This window comes from Pinus tabuliformis, chromosome 6 (genome assembly GCF_031772625.1).
Source record: "Pinus tabuliformis cultivar Carrire ecotype Pingquan chromosome 6, CPIR1, whole genome shotgun sequence".
In the NCBI taxonomy this organism is placed as follows: Eukaryota; Viridiplantae; Streptophyta; class Pinopsida; order Pinales; family Pinaceae; genus Pinus; species Pinus tabuliformis.
In genome coordinates, this window is record NC_142292.1 from 369,988,707 (window position 1) to 370,006,622 (window position 17,916).

At 39.6% G+C, this 17,916-nt stretch overlaps 1 protein-coding gene across 1 annotated transcript in view; it reads left to right on the forward strand.

Moving 5' to 3' along the window:
• Positions 1-17,916, forward strand: part of MSH4 (MUTS-like protein 4) — a 438,807-nt gene that overhangs the window by 209,577 nt on the left and 211,314 nt on the right. Inside the window, exon 8 of the mRNA XM_089373522.1 lies at positions 4,777-4,852. Coding sequence (XP_089229648.1) covers positions 4,777-4,852 — 76 coding nt within the window. The remainder of the gene's footprint in view (positions 1-4,776; positions 4,853-17,916) is intronic.

Genomic DNA, 17,916 nt, shown 5'->3' on the forward strand with positions numbered 1-17,916 from the left:
CCTAATGGAATGCAATAAGATGACACTGATGAGACACCTACTTATGCAAATGCAAAGAGCTTTGATCGCTGATGGAGGGCTACTTACCACTTTAATCTTTCTTTTCTCTTAAGTTTAGCTGCCTTTTCTCTCCAAAAATTAAATTGAGCCTCCACAACCCAATTTTCCTAAGTTTATTTGCCGAAATATTTATCCATCACCAAAATTACAAGATTGAGGATTGTACTTAGAAAAATTATTTATTGGGAAGATGACAACCATAGTGACTGAGGTAGAGTTGTGAAAATTCCAATACCGGAATCCTATTGTAGCAACTGGTATTATTTCTTCTCACTGATAAATTAATTATTCAGTTTATTGCTACGACAACATTGAAATAAACACACTACAACCTTCACAAATAATACTGCGGAAATAAATAGCGCTAGAACTGAGAAAATACTAGCGCACACATAAAAATAACACTGTTGTTTTTGGACAAAAGTCCCCGTAAAAACCCAATGTGGGAAAACCGGTGCCATAGATGAAGGTTTTACTTTATTAAGCAACAGTGAAATCTGAGTACAACTTGTTAGTTTTTGTAGCATCAGATGTGTTCTAGCCATGAAATTTGGTGGATATGCTAGAATACATGTATTCTCCAAAATCCAGAAATCGTCTGTGGAAATTCCACCTAGAGACGGCTTAATTAAAATAATTAATCATTTTTTTAATGTTTCCTAAAGTCTAAACTTAGGAAATATGATTAATTAAAGGGTATTAATTAAGTCATGGTGAAAATCTTCTAGAAGAAGACATGCATCGAGTTCTAGTTAATCTTAGCCATCGATTATGTTTTAATCTTGGCTGTTGATGTCGCAACGAGAGATTATAAGAAGAAATTCGATGGGGGTTGGAGAACACACTTGAGACACTAGTAGTTCGAATTCACTGGCAGATCAAACTCTTGAGTAGCAGCGCTGAGTTGCTAGAGAGAGAGCTAGTGAGCTTGAAGCAGTGAAAGAGGGGCAGGGATAGTAAGGCCGGAGGAAGATTTTCCAACTCTGGTGAGTGAATTGCAGAGAGGCAGTGAGTGCCACAGAGAGGCAGTGCAGAGCCACGCAGAGGCAGTGCAGAGCCATGCCGAGGCAGTGCAGTGCTTTAGAGGGGAATTCGTATTATGCTGGCGAGAAGCAATGATTCAGTGCCAGAAGCCGGAGTGAGAGTCTGGAGGCCAGAAGAGTCCATATTCTAGACAACTGTTGATCAGATAATGAGAGAGCAACAGTTCCGAATTGTGGGATGCAGTACTGCATAGGTTAATGTAGGGACTGTGCAGAGGCAATAGAGAGCAACTCATCTTGAGCCAAGGTTAGTGTCGGATCACCAGTGGGAATGAGATTTTTCTTAGTAGACTTATTGTTAGTCATTTCCCTGTATGGACTGCTAGATTTGAGCATCCAATGTTTTGTACTCAGATTTACTATTGCATAATAATAAAACCCTTGGCTACTACACCGGTTTTCCCGAGTTGGGTTTTTTTGGAGACATTAGTCCAAAAATAATTGTGTATTTGTGTGTGTGTGCATCTATTCTTCCAGTATTATTTTTCTTCCGCAGTATTTTATTTGTGAAGGCTGCAGTGTATTAGTTTCGATATTTACCGTAGAATACAGTAAATAATTTGTTCAGTTCATTTAACAAATAGAAGAAACTTAATCAGTTGTTGTAGTAGGATTCGGGGTTTTCTGAATTTTCACACATCTATGGATGCCCAACTGGCAATCCAAATAGCAAGAATATTTGAACAAAATTATCTATGGGAATTACCCTTCTTTCACAAGCAATCTCGACACAAATTCCCTTCAGAAAACTGGTTGTCCAAACCCCAACGTGAGCCCTTCTTCGCTGCCTTTGCGCTGTCTCCCACATGTGGCTCGAAACTGCATCTCATGAAGTCATTCTGCTTGCCTCTGCTGAGGAAATCGTCTCTCCGACACTCTGGATCCTCTGCTTGACCTTTAGATTTGAGAACGAATTTCTCTCTAGCAAAATCGAGTTGCTTCTGAAGCAACTACACAGTCCTCTGCATTGCCTCTTTGGGAATAACTCGACCTCCTTGCTGTTGCCTCTCCGGATCTGGAAAACTTCATCCGGTTTGTCTCTACCCCTCACTCACTGCTTCGATCTCTGGCTCTCCGGCAGCTGACTACTGCTACTCTGGAAATTGAACTGCCAAGGAAATCGAGTTTTTGGTGTTCTCAAGTGTATTCTCCAATTGCCCATCGACTTCTTCTTATAATCCACTGTTGGAGCTCCAATGACCAAGATTAAAACTCAATCGATGGCTAGGATCATCTTGTAATCGATCCGTGTGAGTTTCTAGATGATTCTCACCTTGACTTAATTAATACGGATTAATTGACCAATTTTCCTAAGTTTAGGCTTAGGAAACATTAAAAAATTGGTTAGTAATCTAATTAAGTCAATTCTAGGTGGAATTTCCATATATGATTTCTGGGTCTTGGGGATTTCATGTATTCTAGCTTGTCCACCAAATATCGTGGCTAGAACACATTCGATGCTACAAAAACTAACACTTATGCTAGGATTTTGCCCACATGCTAATGTATATGTCTCGGCCATCTTTTGCATTTTCATATTCTTTTTATTTTATTTTGTGGGCATACTATGATTTTTCCTTTTATTTTAGTTACATCAACCTCCCAAGGAAATGTTTCGGGCCCTACCAATGTATGTGGATGTATGGGTGCCAAATCCCATAGAATCAACGGTTAGTTGAACTTGAAGAATAGAGGTGGAATATGGAATTGCAATGTAAGATGGAAAGTGGTAAGTATGGAATTGGGACAGATGGAACACACTATCTCATTCGAGACTTCTTGAGTAGACTGGATTGGGATCGAAGATTAACCACCCATTTAAGGTGAGGGAACAAGATCAAGGTCAAAACCCCTCCTTGCAAGTCACCCCATAATCCATTTCAAACCCGAAATACAAATAAGCATCAACACCCAATTGCAAAATGAATAAAGTGCCTTTTGATTGGGAGCCCACCTTCATCCATGTGCTCTTGTCAGATGGGTGAGAAAGTATATGACTGATGCAGGGGGCGGAGATAAAATTGCACGACATCAGCTAGTGGTGGCTGTCGAGGACTGTAAGGTTGGTCAACTGGATGTGAAAAACAGGAGAAATGTTTTCTCCTATAGGGTCATCTATTTTGGTGGGTAATAGGCACCAATCCCAATGAACCAATGACCACAAGACCAAAGAATGGAGATGAAAATGGGGGAATGGTGGATGGTATGTATGGAAAAACCATGGATACACTGCAATCAAAGTTTCCCAAGTAATGCCCCTCTTATAACCCTATGGCCTCAGAGGAGGTCGCGCTAGATTAGGGTAAAAAATTAACCTCCCTGGTATAGTGAGAGAATAGGTTTATAGTCAAGATTGGTCAATCATCTAGATCAACCCTTAATACATGTTAAGATGCCCAAAACTTTAAGTAAAAGCATGTGATTGCAAGATGGTTGAAGTACCTTCCAAATGGTGACCCGCCTTCGTTCAAGAGGAATGTCAGATGGTGAGAGGTGTTTGATTGGTGCAAATAGCAAAGGAATATGGCATATCACCATGTATTGAGAAATGTAGGGTTGTTGGTTAGTTGGCTGTCCAAAGAAGGAGATATTTTTTCTCCTATGGGGTTACCCACTTTTTGGTTGGTAACATGCACTGCTTAATGTAAAATTGTCTCCCCATCACAAATACATAAAAGGATCAAATTTCTACCATCAAAAATTGTCTCAAATAGATTACTATCACAATCAAACAAAGGAGAAATATGTGTCCATTACCATACTCAATAACCATATGGCTAAATCAATAGAAAATGATATCACCATTGCATACAATATGGAACTTTAAGCATTTTGAAAAAAAAAATCTCTCATTTTATAGTAAATAGAAGTAACTTGGACCAGTGATGATAAGGCACAATCAATGGCGGAGATCAGTTAATCCATAAAGGTTGATGATAAGCTCATCAAGAGACAAAGGAGATGTAGTGGATAAGAATGACCTATGAGTGTAAGTCACCATTATCTAAGGGATAGGTCACCACCAAATGACTCCAAAAACTATCTACATGCACACATGTGCAATATTACAAAATTCTAGTGAGTCCATGTTACATGTAGAAGTGCCCCACAAATGGTCATAATGATCATCATTATTCCACTAAGAACAAAATTTCATCAAGCTCCTAGACAACATTGCAACGCATTCTAAAACCTATATTAGTTTTATTTTTAACATGTAACTATGTGTCCCATCCTCCAGCCCATAAGTGAGGCTGAGATTATTGGTATATTGCCAACCCCAATAAATAATTAGCTCATCAAGAGCTCCAATTAACAATTGGCTCATGAAGAGTGAAACATGTCATAAGTGGGATTTGAAACTAGGTGTGGAGGATAACTATTTATGCTCTCCACCACCCAAGCTAGATCCAATTGACAAGTTTGTTTGTAGTAGTTGTTTCCTTAATCTTCTAGAGAACTTCTTTTAGTTTAGGTGAAAATTTACCAGCTATGCCTAGTCTTTTCCCTTCTATTGCATCATACACATTTGAGTGCTAAGAAAACAAATGTTCCTCATCATTTCCTGCTTGTGTCATGTTTTCAAAAAATTTCAGGGGTTATAGTGTTGCTAGGATTTAGCGTTGTATCCACTTCATATGAAAGTTTAAAATTTTGGCAATGGTGTTTGCAGCTCAAGACTTCTTAGAGCAAATCTGCTGCAACCATTGAAGGATATTGTAACTATTAATGCTCGACTTGACTGCCTGGTTAGTAGTTTTTTTGGCAAGGAACAGCAAGTGATATAACAGTTATTGTGGATTCAACATGGATAAATTCTTGATTTAACCTAGAGGTCATATTGTACTATTGGTATCGATTGAAATAACTTCCATGTTTATAAAGGAACTTTGAATTGAACCGTGACATATATGGAGATTAAATTTGTGGGGTTTCTATGATATCATTCTTAACGTTATTTTAAATGTGGAAATGTTTGAAGTTTGTAGAAGGGAAATAGTTTTGGGAAAGAAAACTTTATAAAATTTATGAAATACGGAAATACTATAATGTATAGATAACATCATCTTATATCAATGACCATTGTTTTCATTGCGATAATTCATCTCATGAGACACGCTTATTTTTGTTTTGATGTGATTTTGTGTCATCCTATCAGAACTGAGGACAAATACTATATTTTGGTATCTATATTTGATGTACCATTTAACAATTTATACATCTTATAGTTTGACTTTATTTTTATATTTATGTAATGTGTTTGTTTGATGTTGATGTTACTTTAGGAGTTAAATAATTGGAGAAATGATTTTTTTCATTTTTCTTTTAAGTTTCATAATAATTTTTGATATTTTCCCTGATATGGCTGATAATTTAAATTTTGGACTGTTGCCTCAAAATCTAACAAGTCTTGTAGAGGGGTGCTCCACAAGGCAAGCACTAGAGTAAATGACAACAATGAGGTGTAGCCCACTGTCACCACAACCACTATCCCCTGCTATTTGTGGACTTTCACCAAGGGGAGGCTTCCTGGTATATGTCACCTATTACAGATATTCTAGGCTTAAAGTGACATAATAGGCTCCTAAAGGATGGCTCTACTAGGTACAAGGCCCAACCAATGCTAGTAAGAAAGAAAGATTTATTAATGTCCTCAGGTGACCACAAAATTAGGTCAATGGGACTAAAAGATACATCTAGTGTAAATGCAAGACATGTGGGAGTGCAAATGCGACTCCATTGTGACTCCAAAGCTAATAAGACTAAGATATGACTAAAATAGTGCCAACATGAAATAGAAGTACAAATAGAGAATGTATAAAGTCATATGAGATGACCAAAAATGAGAAATGCGAAGTATGTCTGCTGTTGGACTATGCAACGCCACAGAAGGGAGGGGGGAGCTGAAGATGAAGCCAATGGGATCAACTTCTCCCGAATCTGATGGTTGATGGCGAGAGAGGCAAGCAAGGCAATCTCTCCCTGTCCTGGTCCCATAGAACCATCAGAGAATCCAATAGGGTGATCCTAAGGGGAGTAGATGAGCTGTGACTCCTAACATATGAGGTCGAAAGGAAGAAGTTGCTAATCATTCTTTGTCTACTGTTCTGTGTTTGGGAGGAGGTTTGGCAGGAAGGAGGCCCCCTGCGGTATCTCTGCCTCGAGCCATTCCCTCTAACCCTCTGAGGGTAGGTCAAATGAAGCAAGGTATGTCGTCTACGGGACGGTCTCGAATGTACTTGTCTATCTCGGACTGGGGGGTTGCAAATAACCTCGAGGTCTCACCATTCTCCCATCTACTACAAAATGAGACTATGCCTATCGTTTGTTGTTTCATCCAGACGAAACAACATGGAAGCAAGAGGTAATAGTTCTAGAAGCCCCAGGGTGAGTCAATGTGTGCAAGAGTTGAGATTTGTATGTAAAAATCTCCTTGATAAAAAATGCTACGCATCTTTGGTCCTGGTATTGGAAAAAGGTAGAGAGGGCAAGAAAAATCAAGGCCTAAAATGGATAGATTAGCTAGGGAAAGAAAAATCAAGGCCTAAAATGGTTAGATTAGCCACCAAGGAGATTGATTTTGAGGCAACCAAGTATACCCTTGATGTTGAACCTTTCCACCACCAAAAATTCCTCTCCTAGGAAATTCGCTTAAAGCCCTAGTGGAGCTCGCTACTATGTAAGAGGACCGAATTAAGAGAGAGAAAAGGAGAGTGAAATTCAATTTAGGATGAGATAAAGTTTGATCACCAATTATACAAGGCCAGTGCCTAGTCTTGGATTTATGGAGTCTATGGGTGTTATAGATTAGCTAATTCTTGCAAAAGAGTAAGGATGTTTTGATGCATGTTGCCGCAAAATCTAGTAGGTCTTGTAGAGGGGATCCCTACAAGGCAAGCACTAAACCAAGTGATAACAATAAGGTAGTGGTCCACTATCACTAAAACCACTACCCCTTGCCCTTTATGGATTTTCACCAATGGGAGGAGTCTCGGTATATACGTCACCTACAAGCGATATTTTAGGCGTATAGGGTTAAGGTGAAAAAATAGGGTTTGAAAGGATAGATCGACTTAAGTAAAAGGTTTAGACAATGAGAATAAAGAAATTCACATCCCTTATAGAGGCCTAACTAGGGTATGTTAGACCTAGGGATTGAATAAGAACATGTAAAATGGAATGGCCTAAGGTCAAGGTACTAAGAAAAGGTTTCCAACAATGTATTCTAGCAAGACAATGGCACATTAAACCTTCAAGAAGTCCTCAAGTTGAAGCTTAACTAAACTAGGGTTTCTCCTAAGGAAAAATAGTTGTGGCAAAAAAAATTATGGAGAAAAATGGAGATATTAGCCACTAAGGGGAATGATATTGAGGTAGCCACTTCTACTCTTGATGTTGATCCTTCCAGTGCCCAATATTTCCCTCCTAGGAAAATTTGCACTAAGCCCTAATTAAAGTCGCTTGTCCTTAAGAGGGCCAAAAACAAAGAGAGAATGAAACCAAAAATCAGTTTATGGAAAAGATAAAGGTTGATCACCTATTAGAGAAGGTTAGTGCCTAGTCCTTGGGTGGATGAATTCTATGGATGTTAAATATTGGCTAATCCTTGCAAAGGAGTAAGGATATTTTGATCCCTAGCAACAAAACCCTAACTATAACGTTTTTGAGGGATCAATATTCACTTGGGAGAACTAATTAAAATATTCACCAAGGGGATTGTCATTCATATATTATACATGTGTAATGCATGCAATGATGATACCTAGCTTATATACAATTTATATTCAATAACAATGGTGCTATAGAAAAACCCTAGATCATCATTACATTCCATATATTAGACATAAAATCAGAAATTTATTAATAATAAATCTCACATACAAGATGACATGCATGTACAATCCTTTCATTGATCCAGGATAACTTCTCCAAATACAAGAATATAACTCCAATAGAAAAAAAAATTCATAGCTCACATCTCTCCAAAGATACAAGAGGGATGAAATTCTCTAACAAAGGCTGAATTAGGCCAAGTGACGATGATTGAAATGGAAAGTTCTCTCCTCTATTTATATGAGGAGGATGAGTCATAATATTAGCTTGAAATCCCCTATTAACAAGTTAAATAACAAGAAACCATTGGGATACAAGGCAACCCACTTGACTTTTAAATATCCTGAGCCGTATCATGTGGGTTTGTTTGTACAAAACTAGCTGATCTGATACTGAATTGGCCTTTTTCGGTTCTAAGTCTCTAACAAGATTGGTTTGGGGGTCAAACTGGTTGGACATGTTGAAGCACAAACTAGCAGACCTAGTTTATGGGACAGAGGCCCACTGTCACCACAGTTTATGTCCCCTTCTCTTCTCGGATTTTCACCGATGGTAGGAGTCCCAGTATGGAGGAAATCACTTAGGATGATAGGATCAATGATGAGATGTAAAATGATTTCCAAGGTCATTCAAGGAGAGGTTCAATTAATGGTTCAAATGCTTCACGAGAAGCTGAAAGGCTCTCCGAGAAAGACCTATGAAGGATGACTAGACCTTGGGCTGAAGAATGTCCGATAATGATCACTGCCTAAGATCAAGACTTCCAATTATGCTCACTTGTGATTAATATGTCTATACTACGGTTAAAAGTGAGGCTAGGATGGCTCATTCAATGGAAATATTCATTCAAAGTGTGAGCTTTGGGAGAAGCTAGGATGAGTTTCCACAAAAAATCCCTTGAGAAAAAGTACTATAAGAGATCTAGGGTTGAGAGATATATCGAGGTAAAGGCTCATCCAATGGTCAGCTATAGTTAAGAGCAAAAGTTTTGAAATATAAAATACAAAGCACAAACCTTCAGAAAATCCCCAAGTCAAAAGCAACTTCAATGGTTCCCACTTGGTGTGATAGCTAGGGCATCAATTTATTTGAAATTCCACAATTGGAATTTGTTCAAAACTAGAGGATGCTTAGAGGAGACACAAATGAAGAAATTGGTCTGGACGAAATCCGATAATTCCTCCTCCCTAAAATTTCGCACCAAGCCCCAGAAAATCTCCTTAACCTTAGAGGGACAAAGAAAAGAATAAAAGAGGTGAAAGAATGATATTTTGTTGAGTTAATGGATCACCAAGGATCTAGGACCAGTGCTTAGCAATTGGGAGGATTGGAGTCAAAATGATATTGACTTGCGAAACTTCACTCTTCAAGGAGGCCTAAAGAAGCAACTTCACTATCTATGGAGAAAGCTGCACGACAACTTTGGACTTTTATACTTCAATGGAAATTATTATGGAGTTTGAAGGATGAAAATGAAAATTATCCCCTAGGGACATTCATTCATTCTTTGTTCAATGAGTAACACATGCATAAATCTCTAATTGTTTTAATGATTCTGTTGGGTCCCTATAATACTAGTGATTACCCCATTACTATTGTAGTTATACCCCTTATTTATATTGTTGTGCCCCTATTACCCCCATATTGTTATTTCTGTGCCCCATAGAATCCCTCTATTGTTATTTTTGTGGCTTTATATTATTATTGTTAGGTCGGCTGGATTATATTGTGACTCCTTAGACTCCTATATATAGAAAGGAGGTTTTGTCATTTGTATCATCCAAGAATTGTTCATTTATGTAATGTAAAGGAGGTTGCCCCCTCGAAGAGGCTGAATTCTAAGGCGTTGATCTATCTTTTCTATCTTTTCTTGAGCTGGTTTCATAACAGATTCCACTAATTCACATTAATTAGGGCACATTATTTCACCATAAGAAAATAATTCCATGCATTAGACATCCATTAAAACAAAAATATAGCATTATATTGCACTTACAAGACAAAGAAGAATATATCCATCCACAATCTTGCCAACAAGAAGCTCCAAGAGAGATAGTGAAAATTTTCCATACATCAAAATGCATTTAATTATTCAAATCACCACAAAGTGCAAGATGAAATTCTCTAATAGAGGTCGAAAATCCCAAGTGTGATGATCAAATTCAAATGAGGTCTCTTTAATTTATATGAGCCTCTCACAAGTTCAAATTTGCCTAATCTAGCCCTTAATAATATTTTAATGTGCAACTAACATACCTTTTGGTGACAAGCCCACCAAATAGCTACTAAAGTGAATGATAAGCCATCCCAAGAGGACCAAAATAATGTTAAATGGAGTAAGAAGAGTCATTGGAAGGCCAAGACAAGTCGTCAATGTGCCATGATGAAGAGGAGGGCTCTCAAAGTGATGATCAATGGGGGTGTGGCTTGATTTCCAAGCAAAACATCATGTGGTACTCCCAAGTGGCTGAGGAGCACAATCAATGGTCTCATGGGTCTCTAGTGGCTCAATATCATGTCGATGCTCCATCAGTGAGTGCTAGAAGATGACACAAGCTCGCCCTTGTCTCTCTGGATGAGACAAAAGCTCATCTGGGCCCTGGATCAATTGTCAAGTGTCAGTTGCAAATGTGTGGCCGACTGGGCAACTTGGTCCAAGAGTGTCATCCTCTCTATATAATTGGGGCACGAACAAGAAATGTGTTGTGCTTGTGAAAATTTCAAAATTGAAATCCTATTGCAGCAACTAGAAATTATTCTTCTAATTGTTAATTTAAATTTAACAATTGATCTGCTATGACAAATATCAAATAAATCACACTGCAACCTTCACAAATAAAACTACAGAAATAATAGCGCTGGAAACTGAGGAAATACTTGCACACACAATAAAAATGATACCATTATTTTTGGCCCGGAAAAACCCAACTTGGGAAAATCAGTGCAGCAGATGAGGGTTTTATTATTATGCAGCAGTGAATTCTTAGTACTATCTATGGATGCCCAATTCACAATCCAAACAACAAGAAAATATGGCCAAAAGTTATTTAAGGGAATTTCCCTTCTTCCACAAGAAACCCCAGCACAATTTCCCTTCAGAAAATCAGTCCTCCTGGATCCTTTGCATCAACCTCTGTGCAGTGCTTGCGCAGACCCTTGGACGTCTAAGCCCGGTGTTAAATTTTCAAACTGTTCTATGTTGTATCAATTACTTTATCCCAATTCAATACTTCAATTAGCAATCTTTCCAATTACAATTAGGCTTTCCATTCATCAACAGTAATTGAAGATAGAACAATAAATGCAATGACAAAGTAGACAATCAGCACATCAACAAGAGACACTAGGTTTGGTCAAAGACTAGGGAAAAACCCTTTGAAATGCTTCTATTATATTGTCATAAAATGTTCAACTGAGAGTACAATGAGCCCAATACAATATCATCAGCAAAACAACCCAACAACATTCAAAAATAAGTTTCCAATATCAGAATATATTAGAGACAACTTTTCCTTTCTGCGGTCAACTTTGGTCTTTGGTCAAATCTAAGTCAAACTTCTCGGTCGCATGTAGGAGGAGCTGTGTGAGTGATTGGAGGCTTCCAGTCGCATCCTTGATGCTTGCAAGCCAACGATTGTGGTCGAATTTTCCCTGTGACGTGCCTCTGACTGTAATCCAAAAACCCTAAAACAGATGTGAGCTTCGGACCTTGTAATTTTGAACCTTTGGGAACTTCTGTTGTCGTCCCTGCCTCAGACCTGTGCGAGCCGATCAATGAAGAAGAGAAGAAGAATATGCTTGGTGATGTCCAAATGAACTTGAGGTCACTTGTATTTATAGGCTTCCATGGGTGTCCAATTTGCTTTAAGGCCTACCTTGTCCAAATGTGCATATGTGGGCTTTCCTTCATAAGTACACTTTCCCTTTTATTCGATTTGAGTGATCTTTAGGTCGATTTTGGTCCTCTTAAAAATAGGAATTTAATGCAATCATTATCTACATCAAATGAGTTGTCCAAAGTGGAATTTGACCATAGTTGCATAATTTAACACTCCCTCTCAACTGGGGGAAATTCCACCTGTCAATATCTATCCATCGATCAACATATCATCTTGTCATCATATGTCCCATCTTTGCTCAAATCTATTTGCTGAAACATTCTCAAATCTAAAGAAGAAGAATCATCGGGGAGCAAAATTTACCACCCTCTATCTCGTTGGAGAGAATATCTCAATCCGAAACCACATCGGGGAGTACATCTCAACCCAGAATCTCATGGGGGAGCTAAATATCTCTGACCCCATATCGAGCAATAGGTGATATAGGGGAGCTACTACTCAACCCATCCTATTGTCTACTGATCTTCCCAATAATGAACCTCAAGAGTCATGTGGTAGAACACCTGCATCATAATCCGAGCTTGGGCGAGATACCCGATTTACCAAAAGGTAAGGATCACACGCCCCCAAGCCTCCTCAACTTATTGGCCAGATGGGGAGGTACAATCCCAACAAGCCCAACTTGTGGGTATGATGCCCACTGGGATATAGTCTGCAAAGGCCAAGATAGGGGAGCTACTACTCCAACCCTATGGGTAATAGAAAGGGGTGATAACCTATTGTCCAAAGATCCCTCAACCACAAGAGCCCTATATCTCAATTCCACGCCCTGGGAGCTCAAACAGGGGGAAGAGTTGGCTCAATGTTCTCGATCAACAATGATCATTATCAGGAGGGGTCACATCCATCAGTCCAAGTTGCTCTTTGAAGACCAAGAACTTCCCTTTTGGCAAAGCTTTAGTGGGAATATTTTCAATTTGCTCATCGGTCGATATGTGATAGAGTCTAACAGCTCCTCTCTACACTACGTCTCGAATGAAGTGATATTGAATCTCTATGTGCTTGGACTTGTCACGAAATATGGGATTCTCTGCGAGACAGATCCCACTCTTGTTGCTGCAATATATCACTATAGTGTCTAGAACCTGTTCAAATAGCTCTCCAAAGAGCTTCTTCAACCAAATTGCTTCGCAGCTAGCCATACTAGCGACAATATATTCTCCCTCCACGGTACTCAATGCTACGAACTTATTCTTCCTACTCATCCAAGATATCATGGCAGATCCAAGGATAAAACAACATCCATACGTACTCTTCCTATCGACAATGTTTCCTGCCGAATCAGCATCATTGTATCCATGAAGTCGAACATCTCTAGCAGAATATCTTAGACCAAGTGTGATCGTCCCATGCAAATATCTCAAAATTTGTTTGGCAGTGATCCAGTGTGCATAGAGAGGCTTGGACATGAATTGAATCAACATATTCACTGCATAGCATATGTATGGACGAGTGTTCACTAGGAACACAGAGCCCCAATCAACTGTCTATACTTAGATGGATTCACCAAATTGGGTCCTGCAACATCTTCACATAACTTCTTGAAGTTCATTTCCATCGGTGTAGGTAGGGACTTGCATTCTGTCATTTTAAATCTTTCCAACGGCCTCAAAACATATTTTCCTTGTGAAAGGAAAATCTCTTTGGGTCTTTGCCACACCTCAAGGCCTAGAAAGTAGTGTATGAGTCCAAGGTTCTTAATCTAGAATTTAGAGGCTAGCTCCCTGTTACACTTGATCATCAGGGGATCACTACCTGTCAAGAATTGATCGTCAACATATAAAACCAAAATCAACGACATATCTTGGACCAACTTGAAGTAGAGGTTGGGATCAGGATTGCTTCTTATGAATCCCAGCTTCACCAAATATCTATCAATGCTAGCGTACCATGCTTTGGGGGCTTTCTTCAAAACCATACAATGCCTTCTTCAACCTGCAAACATGTGTATTTCGATCCTTTACTTCACATCCCTATGGCTGCTCAACGTACACTTATTCTTGTAACATGCCATGAAGGAATATAGTCTTCATGTGCATCTGATGAAGGGTCCATCCGTGACTTGCGACAAGGGAAACTATCGAACGAATGGTTGTATATTGAGCTACAAGTGCAAATATATCATCATAATCTTCTCCCTCTTTCTGTGAGAATCCTCGAGCCATGAACCTTGCCTTGTATTTCTCAATGCTACCATCAATTCCATGCTTGATCTTGAATAGCCACTTTGAAGTCACCACAGATTTCCCTTTTGGTCTCAGCACAATATCCCATACGTCATTCTTCATAATCGATTCATATTCTTTGGCCATAGTATATTTCCAAACTTGTTTCGTCTCGACTTCTTCGAATGTGGGAGGTTCGGCTTGAATCATAGTGCTCATGGCTGCAACATATCCCTGGTACCTGCATGGCTTCTTACATTCTCTAAATGATCTTCAAACGGGAGCTCATCTCTCATTGTCCTGTAATGTGTCTCGAAGCCAAAGTAGCCTCTTCCTAGTGGGAGGATCACATTGAGGAGGATCTAAGGATCCATGGGCTCCATGGGGTCATCAACAATATCTGTCTCAGATTTGGTCACAGAAGGACCATCTAAAATGTCCATATCATCATTCTTCTCAGGAGGAGGAGGTAGAGGAAGGTCCCTTGCTTTTCCAAGCGCGACATCTTCATCAAATGTAACATCCCTGCTAATTTCAACCTTCCTTTGACTAAGAATATATATTCTAAATGCTTTAGAATTTTCACAATATCCAACAAACGTACCTTTTCTTCCTGAGGCTTCCAACTTGTTCCTTTTGTCCTTCGGCACATGAAAATATACGGGGAAGCCAAAGATATGAAGATGACCAACATCGGGCTTGACATCTGTGAATACTTCTTCGGGGGTCTTGTTGTCCAATGCTTGATGAGGTACTCTGTTTTGAACATATACGATGGCATTTGTTGCTTCTCCCCAAAGGAACTTCGACAACTTTTGATCATGGAGCATGGCATGGGAAGCTTCTATAATGGACCTATTCTTTCTTTTAGCCACTCCATTTTGTTTGGGAGTATAGGGCACAATTGTTTCTTTCTTGATACCTTCCTTCTTGCAAAAATCAATGAACTCCTTTGATGTGTACTCTCCACCATTGTCGGACCTGAATATTTTGATTTTCTTCCCTGTTTGATTTTCGATCAAAGCTTTGAACTCCTTGAACATTTCAAAGGCTTCATCCTTGTGCTTCAAGTAATATATCCATGTCTTCCTTGAGAAGTCATCAATGAAGGTGATATAGTAGAGATGGCCACCAATAGAATGTATGGAAATCAGACCACATACATTGGAATGAATGAGATGGAGGATGTCATTTGATTTGTTTTTGCTAGAGGGGGATGGTCCCCTTGTCTTCTTTCCACTAGCACAACGAGGACATAATCCATCATGATGGGCTTGAACCTTGGGAATCCCTGAGACCAATTTCTCCAATTTCAGAAGAGCATCATAATGTAGATGGGCCAATCTTCAGTGCCATAGCTCGCTTAGTGTTGATTTTTGGTCACATCGGATGTGCCCTAGCCATGAAAATTGGTGGAGAGGTTAAGGGACATGAGATCTCCAAGACCCATAAATCGTTTGGGGAAATTCCACACAGATGGAGAGATATTAAAATAATTAATATTTTTAATGGGGTTCCTAAGCCTAAACTTAGGAAAATTAAAATATTAATATAATATGTGTGAGAAAGTTCTAAATAACGAGGATCAAGCCAGATCTAATCTTAGCCGTTGATTAGGGACTTAATCTCGGCCATTGAATCATCAACAGGAAAAGTATACGAGGAGGCTTGAGGGTCAATTGGAGACACACCAAGAAACTTGAGAGATTAGTTAGTCTGATTTTCTGGGGTGTGGTTTGCTGAGGAAATTGAACAAGTGATCAGTTGCAGTGAGGGGCAGCTCGACAGGAGGCCGAGGAATACATATCAGAGGCAACAGAGTGTGGGAAGAGGCAACACAGAGCCTAGGAAGGCTGATGCAGAGGCAGCAAGGGTTGACACAGAAGCTGAGGAGGCCAGTGCAGAGGACGCAGGAGGGCCAAGAGGCTGACGCAGAAGCTGAGGAGGCCAGTGCAGAGGACGCAAGAGGGCCAAGAGGCTGACGCAGAAGCCATAGATGCTGATGCAGAGGACTTCAGAGGCTGTGTTGAGGTGATCTAGTGGGATAGACTGAGAGCTGATTGGCTGACGTAGATCCAGAGAGGGTGACGTAGTCCCTAAGAGGGTGATGTAGTTCCAGAGGAATGCGTGGAGCACTTTTCGCTGCCCAGCACAAGGAATCACCAGAGCCATTGTGGGATTGTTCATACGGTTGCTGATCAGCTGGAATATCTGTCTCTAGATAGAGGTATTGCTGCCAAGGAAATTATTTGAAGGGTGATCAATTTTTGGCACCCTAGTTGTATTCCGAATCTGCTTAATAATAAAACCCTCTATATGTTGCACTGGTTTTCCCGCATTGGGTTTTGCCGGGGACGATTGTACAAAAATAACAGTGTCCCTTGTGTTGTCTCAGTTTATTTCAGTTGTTGATCTGTATATTTGTGAAGGCTGCATTTGTGTTTACTTCGATATTTATGCATTTAAATAACTTGCTAATGCAAAGAACAAGTAGGAGATTGTAAACCAAAAAATACAGTAGGGGTTTTTGATATGTTAGATTAAGGAATTTTCACACTTAGATGATTAGTATCATGGACAAATGTTAGAAATGGTCTTCTAGTAACCTTGTAGAGCCCTTCATATCTTGATCCCAATGTGAATGCATCTCTGATAGGTGATCCAACAAGCCAAGTAAGAGCCTTTCCCCTGATGAAGGCAACCCTCATCCCTTTGTCTTCAAACGAAGATATTGACATCAAATTCTTCTTTAACCCTGGCACATTGTAATGTCCCTTCCTAAATATTTTGCTAAAGGGAAAACCCAATTTTGTTAATTTTTTCATTTTGGGGCATAAAGTAATTTTTGGAGAGGCACTTAGGAAAAGTGGGTCGAAGTCTTTTTATTTCTTAGTGGAATGTGGGGACCACTTTCTCACAAAATTCGCACCACTTGGTAAAGAAATTCGAAATTCTTAGAGGAGGTCGAAATTATTGGATGAACGCACATGAGGCAAAGGACCAACAAGTATAAATAAGAAGGAGGCAACATCATTTGGGGCTGTTTGATCATTTGACAAACTACATTGTTGCTCAAGCTATTCAGCTGAGTCACAAAGTGTTGTTGAGCACCAGAGTTTCCCAAGGAGGAAATTCACCCTTCTCTTTGGTGGACTACGAGCGCCACCCTAGGAAGGTTTCACTATTTTCTTGAGGAGATAGGGAGAGGAATAACACAAGTACCACGAAATTTCTAAGTTCAATTGGGACGCAGAATTAGAGCTACGTTGTCCTTTAGGAGTTGGTGCAGGAAATTAGAAGCCACATAGTTGTTGGGCAATCCATTTCAGAATTTGGTGGAGGAAAGGAGAGGATTTATAGACGATAAGGAGCCATCTCATCAACACGGACTTCCCTTGCTAAAGCTTACGCATTACTGCGTAGGCCTACACAATAGTTGAGGAGGAGTTGTTGTGGTTGGTCTTGGTCAAAGGTATTTGGAGCTAGGCTCTTGTGTGGGAGTTAGAAGGGAGCCTAGGGGAGATTTTCCACCATTTTGGAGGGCATCAAAGATAGAAACTTCTGCAGGCCGAAATTTACTGGTAGTGGAGAAGTGTTGGGAATTTGAGGTCAATTTTGGAGTGTCAAAACTAGAGGAAATCCTTTCTGGGTTTTGTTGGGTTTTTGACAAGGATCTTAGATCTAATTTTGCAGAATTTTCTGGGCAGATTTGAGGGGTCAAATCAGGGGCTCAACACAACCAGCAGTGTACAATTACTAGGGCCAGTGTAGATTTCTGGAAGAGACTCCTGTAGCAGTTGAGCATTGATATATCGACCACCTGAGGCTTGTAGCTTGCCTTGTGCAAGCCCAGGTGCACTCTTTCTATTTCACATTGTACTCCAGTAGTTATATATAATAAAATTGCCCATTTTG